At 43.3% G+C, this 19,242-nt stretch overlaps 1 protein-coding gene across 2 annotated transcripts in view; it reads right to left on the bottom strand.

The window, feature by feature from the left end:
- LOC125457256 (acyl-coenzyme A thioesterase 9, mitochondrial-like) overlaps window positions 1-11,900 on the bottom strand; it is a 51,731-nt gene extending 39,831 nt beyond the window's left edge. Inside the window, exons 1-7 of one of the 2 annotated variants that reach the window (XM_048541227.2) lie at window positions 11,797-11,900; window positions 8,903-9,003; window positions 6,835-6,880; window positions 4,677-4,847; window positions 4,522-4,559; window positions 3,392-3,472; window positions 949-1,052 (exon numbers count right to left, since the gene is read on the bottom strand). In XM_048541227.2, coding sequence (XP_048397184.1) covers window positions 949-1,052; window positions 3,392-3,472; window positions 4,522-4,559; window positions 4,677-4,847; window positions 6,835-6,880; window positions 8,903-9,003; window positions 11,797-11,813 — 558 coding nt within the window. In that variant the 5' untranslated portion in view covers window positions 11,814-11,900. Of the gene's footprint in view, window positions 1-948; window positions 1,053-3,391; window positions 3,473-4,521; window positions 4,560-4,676; window positions 4,870-6,834; window positions 6,881-8,902; window positions 9,004-11,796 lie in introns of those variants that run through there. The other variant, XM_048541228.2, reaches the window with a different exon arrangement.
- Between the last annotated feature and the right edge of the window lie 7,342 nt (window positions 11,901-19,242).

Genomic DNA, 19,242 nt, shown 5'->3' with positions numbered 1-19,242 from the left:
ACTAAGAGATAAATTTGACCCCTCCATCTGGTCAAGACCATATCTTTCAATACTTTGCATGCACATTCAATTCTGTGAACCATATTTGTCCATATTTATTATTCCAAGATGGTTGAAAAGCTATCCAAAGAATAGGAAATGAACAATTTCTTGAATGTCCCAAAGATTATAACATTTTCATTACTAAGAAGGCAAAGTTAACATCCGATTTAATACCCAGCGTTAACAAATAAGATTATCTTTGGTCACAATTATTCAATTCCTTACCTTGATTAATCATACAAAAGGGCATGTGATTAGTTAAGAAACTTCAGCCTAGTTTGTCAACACTGTCAGTAGTTTGCAAAATGGCAGATTACATTAGCTTTGTTTTGATCAGTTTGTGATGAACCGTTTTGAATCCATGAAGGAGATTACTGGACCCAAAATGTTAACCATACTTTCTCTCCACAGATGCTGCCAGACCTGCAGAGCCTCTTTAAGAATTTCTGTTTTTGTGGTCAAAGGAATGTTACCCAGACCATTTTCAGAAGAAGCTCTTATTCCATACTCAATATTGAAGAATAAAAATGGAACTGAGCTGCTGTGTGTCCCACAGTGATTAACAGTGCAAGAATTGCCTGCAAGTTTCCATTCCAAGTGTGACAGATGACATAAAAGACTTCACCTTCAGTTTTCTCATCAATCCAGAAACTACATACAAAACAAACTCCAACTTCTGTCTTCTGTGACATCTTCACCTGGACACTTACTGTTTGGCAAGACATCCCTTGTTTATAAAAACAAACAATGCAGAAATTGCTTTTATTTGTTGAACTAGTGTTAGTTGGACCAACAGACATTTTCAGTGATGCTTGGAAAACCAAGAGGCATTTTAAATCTTTGTGCTTTCAGTGACAATCATGTTTAATTTACTGAGGCAATTTCTTTCAGAAATGGTGCGCTAACCTGTGATACATGCATCTGGACTTCCATGGAACTCTTCCCGACCCAGGTGACATTACCAGTGAATTTCAGGTCGCAGTCTGGTCGTATTTTCTTTTTGACAAGATCTAGAGAGAAAATAAAATAAAAATAGCATTTCAAATTTTTGTACATCCAAAAGAATGAGAGCACAAAAATAGCAAGTCAACCTATAAATAATGAACAAAAACAAAACATTACAAACGTTGACAATATGATATAAAATGGAATGTGTTGGAAAATTCTAAGATTAACTCTGTTCCTCTCTCCATAGCTGCTATCTGACCGACTCTGTATTTTCAATCTTTATTACTATTGTCCAACTAACATGAGTTCAACAAGTAAAGGCAATTTCTGCATTGTATGTTTTTATCAACCAGAGGAGTGCACTGATAATCCAGCCCCAAGACTCTACCAGTTGCAATATTAATGTAAATTTATTGATTCAACTACCAAAACACCCAAATTCACTCATTTGTACTACTATCCAAAATAAAAGAAACAGACTTCTTTAATTAACTCAAAATATGAAATGAAAGTCACCACAGTCCCAGAGGACCACTGACTGCTCTCTCATTAGAGTAGTGGTGAGTTTAATGCGAGGGTCACCATACTTTGAGCAAGGGACAGGGTTCAGAAAGCAGGGCCTTCACAGTAACCTCAGCCAGCATGGGATTGAAGAAGGCTGTCAGCATCACTTTAGAGTGCAAACCAGGTATCCTGCCAATCAAGGTGATCAACCCCAATAAACAAATCTGCTTTTTATGAGCAAAACCTATTCTTTAAAATAAAGGCAATGACCAATTAACATCTATGCTGTGATCCGAAATTAAAATTATCACCTCAATCCCACATGCAGATACATTCAACACAAAAGGTCAAGCCTCTGCAGAGATTTTGGGTTTTTTTTTAAAAAAGAAGTGGCTGCCGACATCCACAAAGGCTGTAATCTGGAAGTATGTGGGCGCACAGTTCCAGACCACTATGTAATCATTTCATGACATCATACTCAAAGGCCAAGTTGTCCATGTGCAGAGAAGATGCACAATATTGAAATCAGTTTCATCAGGAGGAGTGAGAGCAGGGTTGGGGGTAGGGTGTGGAGTGGGGGGCACTGGGTGGAGATAGTGAGGATGCAGAGAGAGGTGGAGGGGACTACTGAGGACTTGGGAGAGTCGTGGTGGGAGGAGGAAGATCCCGAAAGATACTTTCTCCACAACACACTCCTTCTCTACCATCTCCTCCTCCTTTCTCTGTCCCTCAGCAGACATTAAGGTATTACATGAATCTATTACTTTGTTATCTGGCCTTTTATCTAGTGCTTTGACAAACATTTTCTGAAAATTGTGGATTACCTTCCTAACATTCAAGGCAATGGGCTAAATGCTGGGAAGTGGGACTTGTGTAGATTTAGTGCGTGCTTGATGGTACAGAGTTGTTGGGCCAAAGGGCCTCTTCTGTATTGTGTAATTCAATGATCAACCTTCTACGTTACTTCAAGAATTCAATAAGATTATTAAAGCATGATCTCCTTGTGACAAATCTGTACTGATTTACCCTAATAAACATAATAGATCTCCAACGTTTCATGATTTTTTTTAATCTCCTCATGTTTGTTGCCTAGAGAACTGATTGATCAGCCACCAATGGCCCTAAACCACCAGAGGCTAGAACTGGAGAAATAAAGTGTAGGGCTCATGGACACAAGAACTGGGAGGGGCATAGGAAGAAGATCTGAGTGCAAGTATGAGAATTTTAAAATTGAGGAGCAGACCGGCTAAAGCCAAAGTGGATCAGCAAGCAAAGGCAATGGGTGAACGGTATTTGGTGCTGCAGAAATATGAAGATTAAAGCAGTCCTTGCAGCCCAATGGGCCAGTTAGTTTCATACATCAAAAGGTTACAAAGCACAAAGAATGGCTTTTTGCTATCTGTTGGAAATGATCTCAATTCAGCACTTCATACTTCTTGAAGTTAGATCCCCAACCAGACTCTAAAATTGGTCCATCATTTTGGCATAATGCCCAAAAAGTGACTTTGTATCATTGCAGTATTACTGAAAATAAATTGAGCTGATGCAATGAAAGAATTCCATGGATTCCACAAGACTTTTACAAAAAATATTCATATTAAATTCCTGTAACTGAACTGGTGGAATGAGCAAGCAACCAAAGCCAAAGCCAGTCTTCAGACGAAATGTACTTATTCCTAAAGTGAAACATGATAGGTATGCATCTCCTGACTCCACTCCAGCATTAGTATTTCTTTATACTTTTGAGTAGTCAAGTAAATTGATTAACTAAAGAAACATCTCTTAAAGGGAAGCATCTCCTTACAGCTGCTTAACTATCCAGTAAATGCCATCCACACTATATATTAATTTCAGTTGATACAATAACCATAAAATTTTGAGAAAAATGCAAACATACCTATTTCATCAACAAGGGCAGTGACAATAGAAATGTGACTTCTAGGACTGTCAGTTTTGGCATGAGTATAGCTAATCAAAACTGTAAAACAAAAAGAAATGTTAATTATATCTCACTTTCCCAATAATTAATCTTCTGAAATATTAACTACAAACAGTTCTTACCCAACAGAGTTACGTGCACAAAACTCAGAGGCTCTGTTGCCAGTGTCTAGTGTAGGTACCTTTCCATTATTGTCCACAAATCCCGTGTTCCTTTATCTTCTTTTCAAGTGCCTGTTTGAATTTGGATTTTTTTCCCTGTGGGTACATTTCCCAACCCAGAATCGGGTCTCCTCCTCCTCCTCCTATCCACTTCTTCAAAAATTTTTTAACAGGTTGTTGGGCATCACAGGCAAAGCCAGAATTTGACAGTCATCTGCAACTGCCTCAACAACTGCTGCAATCTGGGAGATGAAGGTATATCAATTGTGCTGTTAAGAAGGAAATTTCAAGATCTTGATCCAGTCCCTAAGAAGTGACATTGATATTTTTCAGGGTACAATAGCTTGAGACTTAGAGGGGAATAGTGTAAGCTGTTAAAAACTGAAAGCTGGGAAGAATACTTGGTACTTGACTGAAACATTCATCGTGACATAGAGTAAGACAAAGAAAATCTATTGCAACATGTTCAGTGAAAAAGATGCTGCAAATGAGTTCGTTCTTTCCAATGCATTTCCCGTGGATTAATTGCAAAGCTGAGTAATGCCCAAGCTCATCTACAAATTGGAGATACTCCCCACATCTGGGTAGTCTCATGCAATGTTTCTCACATTCCTTGACTGAGGAGAACGCTTTTCGTGCAGAGGTGGTGTTTCTACCTCTGGGCTGGAAGGCCAAACTTCAGGTGGTATGCCAAGATATTTTCAAGTTTGATCATTTTAAATGTGGCTGTCCTTGAACAGATGACAAGCTAATAACTGGGATTTGGGATCTGGAGACATATTGGATGTCATGCACATCAATGTCTGTGTTATCTATGATCTTGGTCATCACCTCTACCATATATTTTACATTTGTTTTATCATTCTCGCACTGAAGCAAAACTATGTAACGAATACTTAAAATTGCCTTAAAGTGGCCAGGGTTTACCTCCAAATGAGTCAAGGTCTTCAAGAATCCTGCCAAATCTGTGTGAGGAAGAAATTCTTTTGAAGGGAGTTTCAACATGAAAATACTATTTGCAAACCAGAGTCAAAGTTAAAAAGTAATTGAAATTGGAAATCACAATTAATTAGTTGCTGTACCTTACATGCTTATGAACATTCAGGTATTTCTCTCTCAAATTGGGTTGGCTTCCCAATGGCAGATAAGCCTCTAGGTAACTGTCTTTCATTCGTCGATAAGGCAAATCCTCCTGCTTGCTCACCAGTTGATTGCTTAATGAAGCTCTTTCCTTCAGAGATTCTAGATGTTCACTGGAAAAGCGTCACAAGAAAACTAGAATTGTGAGCAAAGGTGGAATAGAGAGACAGTGACAATGGTGCAGGAGACCAGGGAAAAGTCAAAAGCAAAATAAAGGACAGTACAAAGGAGGGCAGAGCAATTGTGGGTTCAGGAATGGTGGCGAAGGGGACAAGAGAACATTTTGCTTAAGAAATCTCAGCTATGACAATCCCTTGACTTTCAATCAGGCCTTACACTACATGTAACTGGTTGGCTTCCCAATGGCAGATAAGCCTCTAGGTAACTGTCTTTCATTCGTCAATAAGGCAAATCCTCCTGCTTGCTCACCAGTTGATTGCTTAATGAAGCTCTTTCCTTCAGAGATTGGAGATGCTCACTGGAAAAGCGTCAGTAGAATTGTGAGCAAAGGTCTTGCTTTGGTTGGTAATTGCAGGCAGAAAGGTCACAGGGGAGAGAGAAGGCAGTGACATGGAATAGGATCAAAACGCGGTAGAACAGAGATGATATAGGCCTGTACAGGTAGTGCATATGGGTGGCAATGTGCTATGGAGGCAACTGGGAGAATGGGATGGTAGGTTGGAGAGACAGGATATAACAAGACAGCAAAGACAAAAAGAATCAAGCTAGGTTGGAGAACAGTTATTGCCGGGTGTCCGTTACAGATATTGGACAAAAGCTCACAGTATAAGCATAATACTGAGCAAACCCAGCCTACACCCTCAACAGATTCCTCCATAATCTGCTCTCTTCTTACCCTCAATGGAAAGGACAGAATGAGAGAGAGGGAAAAGCAACACAAGGTGAGCATGAAGAATAAGTCAGAAAGAAAATGCCAACCCACCCCTCACTGACAAATGTTCTTCTTCCCCACCCTCCATCACCCATAACCTACTCAACATTGGCATCTTTCATCTGTGCAGTCATGTCACTCGTTTCCCCCATTCTTGATCTGCATATGTCACATTAAACCCCATTCTTTCCCTGCGAACCCCTCACTGCTATCTCATCACCCTCCCCAGACTGCAATTTATTGAAACAACCTGTAATGAGAAATCTAATTCCAAGTGGTAAGATTTTCAGGTTAACGAGAAACAAAATATTGATTATTCGGACAGGTGGGTGAAGAATTGCTTGACAAGGATAGCAGAATGTACAAGTCGGGAGCATTTTAATGCTGAACAAAATCACTGAATTCAACGAAAAATTGAATGCCATGGGTGTAGTACAGTCTAACTACTAAACCTGAAACTGAAAGAAATTTGGCGATTTGCCACATTTAATAATAAATCCATCAAGCAAATGCAAAGCAGCAGTAAAGTTTATTGGAAATTGTGCAATATAGTGGATCTGGTCATCTTGTTACACATCATTCTAATATGAAGACTCCAAAGATTGAGCTAAGGCGGAGGGGGGTGTTATGATGGGGGGTGGGCACGCTTACAGAGATGGAGAGGCTTGGGAAGTGGATTCAGGGTGAGCCAGAAGGTGACAGTGATGAGGTGACAATGAGGGGGTGGGGAAGATAGGCAAAATAAGTCTGGGAGAAGTATGTGGGGAGGAAGGGGGAGAGAGAGCAGAGAGCGAGAAGGGGAAATGGGTAAGTCTTAATGGGAGGTGGACAGAAAGGGGGGTAGTAAGCTACATTGAGTGAGGTGGGGAGGGGCTGGTGATATGGATGTGCTTTTAAAAGACGGCAGTGTGCTGAGTGGTGCATGATGCTGGGTGGGGGGAAAAGTAGATTCACCACTGACTGGAGTCAGGGTTGCTGAGAGGCTCTTTCTTTCTGACTTGTCTTTCACATTCCTTTGTTCCTTTCCTGTCCCTCACTTCTCTCCTTTTCAGAAATAGTAAGAGGAGAGGTTCGGACCACAGGCTAGTTTGTTGTTCACTCAGTCAGAGCTCCGTGGCAGCCATACTGCCTCAGAGCTTGCAATCCCATTGGGAGCTCACGATTCCAATTTTGTTCAGCCCTGATTTAAGAACTGCACAATAACATACCTCCAGTTTTTAGACGCACCAACGATTTCCTCCAGCTTCGACCGAACTGAGCAAAAAGGAGAACTTAATTAGCATCCAGTAAGATTTCCACTTGATTTTGAGAAAGTATTTTACCCTCAAATTGTTGTTGCTGAGTCAGTGACAAAGACAGAAGCAAAGCAAAATGAGAGAAAACTAAAGCAAAATACTGGGGATCACAATTAGGAACAGAAAGTGCTGGTGTCACTCGACATGTTAGGCAGATTCTGCAAGGAGAACTTTCCTGAGTTTTGCTGGTAATTGAGCATTTCCCTACGTTTTCTTATTTTTAGAGATGAGAGGCTCAGTCTATCAGGGAATCTGCTACAATTGTCTATTTTTACATATTCATGGGATGTGAGACTCACTGGCTAGGGCACCATTTATTGCCCTTGCTGTGAGTTGCATGGTAGTTAATAGATCTGGAGTCACAAATAGGCCAGATCTGGTAATGAGAATGGATTTCCTTTCTGAAAAGATATTTTTACGACAATCGACAACAGTTACTTGGTCACCATTAAATTAGCTTTACTTAATTCCAGATTTTCAAATTTCTGGGTTGATAGGGTTCAGTTCCATGCCCAAGAGCATTAACTTGGGTCTCTGGGATATTTGTCTAACAACAATACTACAATGCCACTACCTCCTCAGTAATAATGCACTATCTTTAAGTAATTGTATCCGACTAATCTTTAATATGTGCCATTAATTGTTTTGAATGCCCTGTGAAAAGAAAAAAAAGACTAAAATTTGTAGCAAAATGTCTACAACCACTATAGACCTTAAGCTGAATAGACAGTATATTGTAACTAAACAGTAACAAGATATTTTTATTCTGTTTTTGCAAAGTGTAAACATGGCAATTTTTTTTAAATACAAAGTAAATCATGAGAAAAACTTAGCAGAGTGGAATTTACGCATTGACCATTGGTCTGAGATGCGCCACATTCTCAGTCAACCTGATTTTATGAAACAGTGATGACATCTTTTTTAAAGGATGTAACCAGCACAATAGGTAAGGACAAACAAATGGATGTTGAACACTTGGATTCTCTGAAGGCAGTTGCCACACTTCATTACACAAAACTCAGGCACTTATGACATTGGGGATAATACACTGGCATGGATTAAGGGCAGAAAAGCAAATGGAGATGAGGAATTGACAGGAGATCAAAACTGTGAGGGGTCTGGGAAAAGCAGACTGCCCCAATTGGAAATACTCAAGAAATGGAGGAAACAGTTTCAGGTGGTAGACAAAAGAACCTACATGAGCAAAATGAAGTATTAAAAAAAACTTGTCATGAAGCAAGTGGCTGGCTTCTTGCTCATTAAAGGAAGAATCATCAGGTTGGTCACGTGAATGCTGTAAAGTATGTAACGGCACAGAGGCTCAGTGGAAAGCACTACTACCTTACTGCTCCACCCTCACACAATTGTCTGTGTGAAGCTTGCACATTCTCTGTGTCTGCATGGGTTTCCTCCAGGTGTTCTAGTTTCATCCCACAGTCCAAAGATGTGCAGGTTAGGAGTACGGGCCATGATAAATTGCCCTGTGAAGGGATGTACAGGCTGGGTGAATTAGCCATGGGAAATGCAGGGTTATACGATAGGGGAGTGGGTCTGGGTGGGATGCTCTTCAGAGGGTCAATGGCTTGCTTCAAAACTGAAGGAATTCCATGATTCTAAGAAATATCATGATCACAAGTCACATGACTGCAATTATTAGAGGACAAATTATTTTTACTCCACCATAATGAAAACAGTAAAGAAAAACCGAAATAACTGTGGATGCTGTAAATCAGAACCTAGAAGTCGCCGGAAAAGCTCAGCAGATCTGATCATCCGTTCTGAGAAGGGTCACCAGACCTGAAGCATTAACTCTGATTTTTTCTTCACAGATGCTGCCAGACCTCCTGAGCTTTTCCAGCAACTTCAGTTTTTGTTCCTGAAAAGGGCAAAGACATTATTATTTATTACAGAAGATGATCAGACGTGTCTTTGTGTGCATTGCAAAACTCTGGTGGACATAGTATGATTATTAATTCAATACCTTCAGTCAGGTCTGGAAAACATCCCCCAGGATGCAAACTCGCAGACAGTGAGGTACATGATCTTACGAGATTGGAAGGAATATTCCAGAGCTTCCAAAACCTTTTCAAACAAAAAGAACATTTTGAAATGTTGGAAGAAAACTAAAGTTCTAGCCCTGCTCTCCTCAAAGATGCTCTTTAAAAATATCTCTAACTAGCCATTTCAGTATTTTGTAGGTTTCAATGAGGTTACCTCTCATTCTTTGAAACTCTAGGAAAACAGATCCAGCTTGCCCATCTCTCCTCATAGGACAGATCCAGTAGCAAGTCTGGTGATCCTTTATTGCACTCTTTCTATGACAATGACATTTTTCTGGAGATAGAAACCAAAGCTGTACACAGTATTCCAGGTGCAGTCTAATTGATCTCTAGTGCAATTGAAGGAGGACTTCAGTACTCTTGCAATAAAGGCTAACATTACATTAGCTTTCAATGATCATTGACTTCTGCATATGGAAGCTCCTGCCACACATGGCTCTCACCAGCTGTGCGGGCTTCTAAGAAAATTGGAGGGAATACAACATCTAGATCCCTTTGCAATCTACATTTTCTTACCTCTTTCCATTTAAGAAATACTCTGCATATGTGTTTTATGTACCAAAATGGATAACCTCACATTCTTCCACATTAAATTCCATGTGCCATGCTCTCGCCCATTCGCTAAACCTCACCTGAACAAATCCTCCCAGAGTTATTTTACATCTTCCTCACAACACATATTCCTACTTGGTTATTGATCATCCACAAATTTGGAAATATCGTATTTGCTCCAAGTCATTGATATGAACAGCTGGTGCCTCAAATGCTAATCCTTGCGGTACTCAACTAGTCACATCCTGCCAATGTGACAATGACCCATTTATTCCTACTGTTTGTTAGCCAATCATTAACTCATGCCAGTATATTCCCTCTTATCCCAGCCTTCTGTGGGGGACTTCATCAAAAAAGTTCTCAAAATATGAGAATACCATGTTCATCGATGCTCCTTTATCAATTTTGTTAGTATCTTCAAAATACACCCAACAATTTAGTCAAACAGGACTTCCCATTCACAAATCCATGCTGACTCTACCTAATCAGATCACTATTATCCAAGTATCTATTGATTCCATCCATTATAATAGATATGAGCATGTTCCCTTCCACTGACATAAGTCTAACAAATCAATATTTCTCATTCATCTTTCTAGTTCACTTCTTAAATAGTGAGGTTGAATATACTGCCTTCCTTTCCACAGGAATCATTCCAGAATCTAGAGAATTATGGAAGATAATAACCAATGCACCAACTACTTCTGTAGATACCTCCTTTAATACTCTGGGATGAAGACCATCAGGTCTAGGGATTTATTAACATTCAGCCCTATTAATTCAGCTTCAACATTCTTCTTAATAATTTTCTTCAACTCCTCGTTCTCTCTAATAATCTCGACTCCTGAGAAATTTCAAGAGGCAAGTGATGGGGGGGACAGTGTGTAGATTGGTGAGGGTGGGTGTTGGAGGTGGCAGTGGAGATTGGTGAGGAGGGTGTTCGCACTGACAGTGTAGATTGGTAAGGAGGGTGTTCGCAGTGACAGTGTAGATTGGTAAGGAAGGTGTTCGCAGTGACAGTGTAGATTGGTAAGGAAGGTGTTCGCACTGACAGTGTAGATTGGTAAGGAGGGTGTTCGCAGTGACAGTGTAGATTGGTAAGGAGGGTGTTCGCAGTGACAGTGTAGATTGGTAAGGAGGGTGTTCGCACTGACAGTGTAGATTGGTGAGGAGGGTGTTCGCAGTGACAGTGTAGATTGGTAAGGAGGGTGTTCGCACTGACAGTGTAGATTGGTGAGGAGGGTGTTCGCACTGACAGTGTAGATTGGTAAGGAGGGTGTTGGCAGTGACAATGTAGATTGGTAAGGAAGGTGTTCGCAGTGACAGTGTAGATTGGTGAGGAGGGTGTTCGCAGTGACAGTGTAGATTGGTAAGGAGGGTGTTCGCACTGACAGTGTAGATTGGTAAGGAGGGTGTTCGCAGTGACAGTGTAGATTGGAGAGGAGGGTGTTCGCACTGACAGTGTAGATGGGTGAGGAGGGTGTTCGCACTGACAGTGTAGATTGGTGAGGAGGGTGTTCGCACTGACAGTGTAGATTGGTAAGGAGGGTGTTCGCACTGACAGTGTAGATTGGTAAGGAGGGTGTTCGCAGTGACAGTGTGTAGATTGGTAAGGAGGGTGTTGGCAGTGACAGTGTAGATTGGTAAGGAGGGTGTTCACAGTGACAGTGTGTAGATTGGTAAGGAGGGTGTTGGCAGTGACAGTGTAGATTGGTAAGGAGGGTGTTCGCACTGACAGTGCAGATTGGTGAGGAGGGTGTCGGCAGTGACAGTGTAGATTGGTAAGGAGGGTGTCGGCAGTGACAGTGTAGATTGGTGAGGGCGGGTGTTCACAGTGACAGTGTGTGGATTGGTGAGGGGGGGGTGTTCGGAGTGACAGTGTGTGGATTGGTGAGGGGGGGGGTGTTCGGAGTGACAGTGTGTGGATTGGTGAGGGGGGGGTGTTCGGAGTGACAGTGTGTGGATTGGTGAGGGGGGCGGTGATGGGATTGGGAGGGGTGGGGAGTGGCAGAGGCCTGTCGAATATTGGCCAAGCTGTTATGGCAGGGCGAGCTCAGCCCGATCTCCTGCGGATCGCAGGCCAACATATGCAGCCGCACCCTTTCCATCGCGGGGCACCCGGCCCTGATTCGCAGCCGGAACTGAAATCCGAGCCGGTTCTTTGCCTGCAGGGGGTGGAAATATCAATCCGGCCTGATGCCCCCGTCCGCCAACGTGACTCCTCGTCCCACAGGGAGAGGCAATAGCCCAACCAAAGACCAACCTGTATCTCGGGTACATGATGCTCGCTCCTTTAATCTCTCTCTTCTCCACACCTTCTCTGAAAGCACACCTCTTCGCCCACCACACTGACGTCAGCTCGTTGCCTGGCCCACCAGACGGGCATCATCACGCCGCCCCGCCCCGATCGTTGTCGACACGCCCCCAACCCACGTGATTGACATCAGCTAATAAAATGTGAGGCTGGATGAACACAGCAGGCCAAGCAGCATCTCAGGAGCACAAAAGCTGACGTTTCGGGCCTGGACCCTTCATCAGAGAGGGGGATGGGGTGAGGGTTCTGGAATAAATAGGGAGAGAGGGGGAGGCGGACCGAAGATGGAGAGAAAAGAAAATAGGTGGAGAGAGTGTAGGTGGGGAGGTAGGGAGGGGATAGGTCAGTCCAGGGAAGATGGACAGGTCAAGGAGGTGGGATGAGGTTAGTGGGTAGATGGGGGTGCGGCTTGGGGTGGGAGGAAGGGATGGGTGAGAGGAAGAACGGGTTAGGGAGGCAGAGACAGGTTGGACTGGTATTGGGATGCAGTGGGTGGGGGGGAAGAGCTGGGCTGGTTGTGTGGTGCAGTGGAGGGAGGGGACGAACTGGGCTGGTTTAGGGATGCAGTAGGGGAAGGGGAGATTTTGAAGCTGGTGAAGTCCACATGGGAACCCTGCAGCCCAATGGTATCAATGTGGAATATGAGTTGCTGTTCCTGCAACCTTTGGGTGGCATCATTGTGGCACTGCAGGAGGCCCATGATGGACATGTCATCTAAAGAACGGGAGGGGGAGTGGAAATGGTTTGTGACTGGGAAGTGCAGTTGTTTATTGCGAACCGAGCAGAGGTGTTCTGCAAAGCGGTCCCCAAGCCTCCGCTTGGTTTCGCCAATGTAGAGGAAGCCACACCGGGTACAGTGGATGCAGTACACCACATTGGCAGATGTGCAGGTGAACCTCTGCTTAATGTGGAAAGTCATCTTGGGGCCTGGGATAGGGGTGACGGAGGAGGTGTCGGGGCAAGTGTAGCATTTCCTGCGGTTGCAGGGGAAGGTGCCGGGTGTGGTGGGGTTGGAGGGCAGTGTGGAGCGAACAAGGGAGTCACGGAGAGAGTGGTCTCTCTGGAAAGGAGACAGGGGTGGGGATGGAAAAATGTCTTGGGTGGTGGGGTCGGATTGTAGATGGCGTAAGTGTCGGAGGATGATGCGTTGTATCCAGAGGTTGGTAGGGTGGTGTGTGAGAACGAGGGGGATCCTCTTTGGGCAGTTGTGGCAGGGGCAGGGTCGCCCTCGTTCTCACACACCACCCCACCAACCTCCGGATACAACGCATCATCCTCCGACACTTCCGCCATCTACAATCCGACCCCAGCACCCAAGACATTTTTCCATCCCCACCCCTGTCTGCTTTCCAGAGAGACCACTCTCTCCGTGACTCCCTTGTTCGCTCCACACTGCCCTCCAACCCCACCACACCCGGCACCTTCCCCTGCAACCGCAGGAAATGCTACACTTGCCCCGACACCTCCTCCGTCACCCCTATCCCAGGCCCCAAGATGACTTTCCACATTGGCAGATGTGCAGGTGAACCTCTGCTTAATGTGGTATACTGCATCCACTGTACCCGGTGTGGCTTCCTCTACATTGGGGAAACCAAGCGGAGGCTTGGGGACTGCTTTGCAGAACACCTCCGCTCGGTTCGCAATAAACAACTGCACCTCCCAGTCGCAAACCATTTCCACTCCCCCTCCCATTCTTTAGATGACATGTCCATCATAGGCTTCCTGCAGTGCCACATGATGCCACCCAAAGGTTGCAGGAACAGCAACTCATATTCCGCTTGGGAACCCTGCAGCCCAATGGTATCAATGTGGACTTTACCAGCTTCAAAATCTCCCCTTCCCCCACCGCATCCCAAAACCAGCCCAGTTCGTCTCCTCCCCCCACTGCACCACACAATCAGCCCAGCTCTTCCCCTCCACTCACTGCATCCCAAAACCAGTCCAACCTGTCTCTGCCTCCCTAACCTGTTCTTCCTCTCACCCATCCCTTCCTCCCACCCCAAGCCGCACCTCCATCTCCTACCTACTAACCTCATCCCACCTCCTTGACCTGTCCGTCTTCCCTGGACTGACCTATCCCCTCCCTACCTCCCCACCTATATTCTCTCCACCTGTCTTCTTTTCTCTCCATCTTCGGTTCGCCTTCCCCCTCTCTCCCTATTTATTCCAGAACCCTCACCCCATCCCCCTCTCTGATAAAGGGTCTAGGCCCGAAACGTCAGCTTTTGTGCTCCTGAGATGCTGCTGGGCCTGCTGTGTTCATCCAGCCTCACATTTTATTATCTTGGATTCTCCAGCATCTGCAGTTCCCGTTATCACTGATTGACATCAGCTTGCTGCTGGATCCAAAGGCCGTCCAACACAGCAGTCACGTGGGCGGTCAACAGCTGAAATTCTTTGGGAGATTGACTGGGATAGACAGAGGTTTTATTTTGTTTCACTCAATGTACTGCTTTAATCTGTTTAGCAAATTACGAGATAGCAGCAAAAAGAAATAGTAACAAATAGCCACTAAGGTTCTGTCGTTCGGGTTGTGAGTGTTGAGGTTGGTTGGCTCACTGATTTGGTTTGTTGTTCTGCAGACGTTTCGTTACCGTGCTGGGTAACATCCTCAGTGCAGTCTCCGATGAAGCGCAGCCTGTTTTCCTGCCTGGTTTTTAAACTCTGGGGTCCGTTGCGATGGATTGCCTCACTTCCGGATTTCCTCTGTCGTGGAATGTACATGGGTTCGAGTTCAATGTGTTTATAAATAGCATGCTTCGTGGAGTGCCATGTTTCTAGGAATTCTCGTGCCTGTCTCTGCCGAGCCTGTCCCAGGGTCTTGGTGTTGTCCCAGTCACAGTGGTGGTTCTCCTTGTCCATGTGGATTGAGATGAGAGAGTATTGGTCGTGCCTTTTTGTAGCCAGTTGGTGTTCATGTTCTCTTGTTGTTAGTTTCCCTCCTGTTTGTACAATGTAGTGTTTCTCACAGTCTCTGCAGGGGATCTCGTAGATGACATTGGTCCTGTCCATGACCCAGTAACTGGGTCAGGAGATGTATACAGGAATAGCATCAGAAAGATTTTACATGCTCCGACATACTCATCACAATACCCTATGTCAGGAACACATCTGAACTCACCACAAGACTCATACGACTGCTAGGCATCAGAGTGGTAGACAAACCCCCATCAACCCTATGACAATAAAGTGTGGAGCTGGATGAACACAGCAGGCCAAGCAGCATCTCAGGAGCACAAAAGCTGACGTTTCGGGCCTAGACCCTTCATCAGAGAGGGTGATGAAGGGTCTAGGCCTGAAACGTCAGCTTTTGTGCTCCTGAGATGCTGCTGGGCCTGCTGTGTTCATCCAGCCTCACATTTTATTATCTTGGATTCTCCAGCATCTGCAGTTCCCATTATCTCAACGCTATGACAAATGCTCACCCGAACTAAAGACCCAATCACCAATGATGGCCAATGTAATTTTCAAGATCCCCTGCAGACTCTGCGAGAAACATTACATTGGACAAACAGGAAGAAAACTAACAACAAGAGAACATGAACACCAACTGGCTACAAAAAGACACGACTAATACTCACTCATCTCAATCCACATGGACAAGGAGAACCACCACTGTGACTGGGACAACACCAAGACCCTGGGACAGGCTCGGCAGAGACAGGCACGAGAATTCCTGGAAGCATGGCACTCCACGAAGATAAACGCATTGACCCCATGTACATTCCACTATGGAGGAAACTCAGAAGTGAGGCAATCTGTCACAATGGACCCCAGAGTTTAAAATCTAGGCAGGAAAACACGCCGATGCTTCATGAGGAAGCTGCACTGAGCATGTTACCAAGCACAGTAGCGAAATGCGAAACAACAAACCAGCTCAGCGAAATGCGAAACAACAAACCAGCTCAGCGAGCCAGCCAGCCTCAACAACACATAGTCAGGTTTCAGTTGTTACATGTTCTGCTTCAGTTTGAACTTTGTGTCCATGTTGCCTCAGAACCTCTTGTTGCATTGGCTTCAACATTAGTGAGATCTCTAATATCTGGAATCTTATCAGAAGTGGTTTAGCGTTACATTTAGATCCACAGAGTGATTCATCATCTTTAGTACAGAAGGAAATCATTCAGCCTTGGTCCCTGTGTTCCTACAAGCCTAGTTTCCTCAAGTACCCATTACCAATTTCTCACTGGTTTGTGGTTCCACAATTTTCATGGGCAGCAAGTTCTAGATCATTTCAATTCATTTTATTAAAAAAAACTTTCTCGTTGCTTCTGTATCTTTTTACCTAAAAGATTAAATCTGTCTCCGTTGACTAAGAGAAACATTTTTTTCTCCCTTGTCCACATTATTTGAACCTATCACAATCTTGTATACAAGAACCGAAAGAACTGCGGATGCTGTAAATCAGGAATAAAAACAGAAATTGTTGTAAAAGGAAAAGGTCACCAGATCTGAAACGTTAACTCTGATTTTTTTCGTCACAGATGCTGCCAGACCTGCTGAGCTTTTCAGCATCTTCTGTTTTTGTTACAATTTTGTATACCTCTATCGTATCTTCCCTCAATCTTTGTTCCAATATTAACAATTCCAGACTTTCTAACCAACACTTGTATCTGTAACTGAAATCTCCCCTTCCTGGAAACATTTTGGTAAATTCCCCTACACCTTGTCAAGTATCTTCTAAATCTCCTAAAATGTGGTGACCATAACTGAACACAATATTCCAGCTGGGACCAAACGAGCTTTATGCTGCCTTAGTCATTTCTAAAAGCTCTCCCACTACTGTGAACAGTGTGTGGTTATCTGGATTTATCCTTACCACTTCGCGGGAATTTATCTCAAGCATTGATGAACTATCTTATCTTTCAGGTCAATAGTTTGCTCTGTTTCATGTCTGTCTGTCAATGTTTGGTTCCACTTTATTGGGAACAAATCTATCCTCCACTTCAACTGGTTGTCCACCAGTTGAACATGTTTACTTTCAATTACCCATGGTCCTTTCCAATGGATAATGCAAACCATGTAACAGTGGAACCACAGTTCCTTAAATATTATGACATTGAAATTGATTCACTTGTTCTGTCTAATTCCTCAGAACATATCCTGCATCCTTGTTGAACTGAAAACATTCAGGAAGCAACTCTTCATGAACATGCCAGAAGCTCCTGCCCTCTATATGACACTTAAACTTATTATCTGAGTTCATAATTGAAGTCCCCCATTATCAACATTCTATAGTTTTTGCACCTCTAATTCCCCTGCAACTTTACTTATCTAAATCGTTCTAACTACTTGGTAATCCTGTTATCATACCTCTACTGTTTTTAAATGAGAATCAAATGGATTTTGTCCTTGATTTTAATTGGATGAAAATTAGGGGACTTTTTAATGTTATTTTCCTTCTTTATATAATTTTAAGTTAACCCCTGGATCTAACCCCTAGATTTTAACACTGATCATTTAGCAAATCGATTTTTAGTTTTTATGTGAAGGGACAGGAGTGTGTGTCTGCAATTGTGTATTTTAACTGGAGTATAGATGAGTAAGGAGTGATCTGATTGAAGTTCATTAGATCCTGAATGGTTTTTATGTTATAAGGTGTTTACAGGGGTCATATGGCACAGTGATAGTGTTCCTACCTCTGAGCCAGAAGGTTTAAGTCACACTTATCCTGAAAATGTTTCAGAACATATTTGAACAGTTTGATTAAAATAACTACAAGTTGATTAAATTAAATGTTTTCCACTGGTGTTATGGATGTGCATTTCTTTTACAACAGCATCACAATGTGATTTATTTTCCACAAAAAGAGATTGAAAGAAAGAAATCACGGTGTGCATTCTGGTTCTAGGATGCAGAGTTACAGATAAAAGATTGTCATGTGTTTTCATTCCTGTCTTGGCTCATTAACATATCCAGCTCTTAAAAAGACTTATTTGTTAAAACAACACAAAGCTTAGAGTTAATTCAAATAACTTCCCACTAAGGGATTGGTAATACCAAGAATTTAAATATATGTTGGAAACGCAGACTTTTGTAGCACATTTCCCCATTGCTTCTGTGATATAATTCTTCTGAAACACAGTTAAATGTAACATCACTTCAGTGACAGTTTTCATAATATAAAATCCCTACAGTGTGGAAACAGGCCATTTAACCCAACAAGTCCACACTGACCCTCCAAAGAGCATCCCACCCAGTCCCATTCCCCTACCCTTTCCCTGTAACCCTGCATTTACCATGGCTAATCTACCTAACTTACACATCTCTAGACACTATGGGCAATTTTGCCAATTCACCTCACCTGATCATCTTTGGATTGTGGGAGAAAACCAGAGCACCCAAAAGAAACCCATGCAGACACAGGGAGAATGTGCAAACTCCACACAGACAGTTGCCCAAACTTGGGATTGAACCTGGGTCCCTGGCATTATGAAGCAGCAGTGCTAACCACTGAGCCACCATACCACCCTTCTTGTCTTAAAAATATTCAATAACCCTGCCTCCACTGCCTTCTGAGGTCACTAGAAGATGTAGTCTCCAAGAGAAAAAAAACCCCTCACCTTTGTCTGAAAAGAACAACCCCTAATTTGAAACAGTGTCTCTAGTTCTAGACTCACCTACAAGGTGGAACAAGCTTTCCACGTCCGCCTTGTCAAGACCATTCAGAAGCTTATAAAAGCCTCAAACAGATCATTCCTTACTTATCTACACTCCAAGCAAAATAAGCCCAAAACAAACAACTGCAGCTACACAATCCCATCCCTATACACTAATCAAATTAGAATACCCTATCCTGGAATAAAATGCCAAGAACCTTTCCCCCAATATGATGTGTGATGGTACCTGCAGTTCGGGTTCCAACTCAATAATTATGTGTTAAAGTTCCTGCAGCAGCAAACACTCACTGCAGAAGTATTTGGCCTGGATCACATGGGTACCCAGGGGTTCCCATACTCTGCAATTGTGGACACGATCTGTCCTGCCATCTCTAACATTGGGTATAGTTAACTAATATTTCCTGCATAATTAAGTTATAATGAATTCAGCCTGCACCTCAAAATATGTTTTAGCACTGCCAGTGAGCTTTAAGATACCTACAAAAACGTCAGTTTCTAATATCTGATACTGATTTTCTTGATCCTTCAGAAGGTGATAGTGAGATGTGACTGAGGAGAATTCAAGAAGTCAGCTTGCTCACCAGAACTTAGAAAGCAGTCAAGAAGAACCTGTTGCTCAACAGAAGAAAGGGCATCCAACAGAGGATGGTAGTGAGAAGTGATCGAGGAGGATTCCAGGAGAAGTATAGGCTTTGGTGAGTATCAGCCTGCATTGTGGAGGGCAAGTTGTATTAGGGTACAGCAAGGTAAAATCATTTCTTTTAATCCAATGGTT

The sequence above is a fragment of the Stegostoma tigrinum genome, chromosome 12, assembly GCF_030684315.1.
Source record: "Stegostoma tigrinum isolate sSteTig4 chromosome 12, sSteTig4.hap1, whole genome shotgun sequence".
NCBI lineage: Eukaryota > Metazoa > Chordata > Chondrichthyes > Orectolobiformes > Stegostomatidae > Stegostoma > Stegostoma tigrinum.
This window is presented reverse-complemented; position numbering and strand designations above follow the sequence as displayed.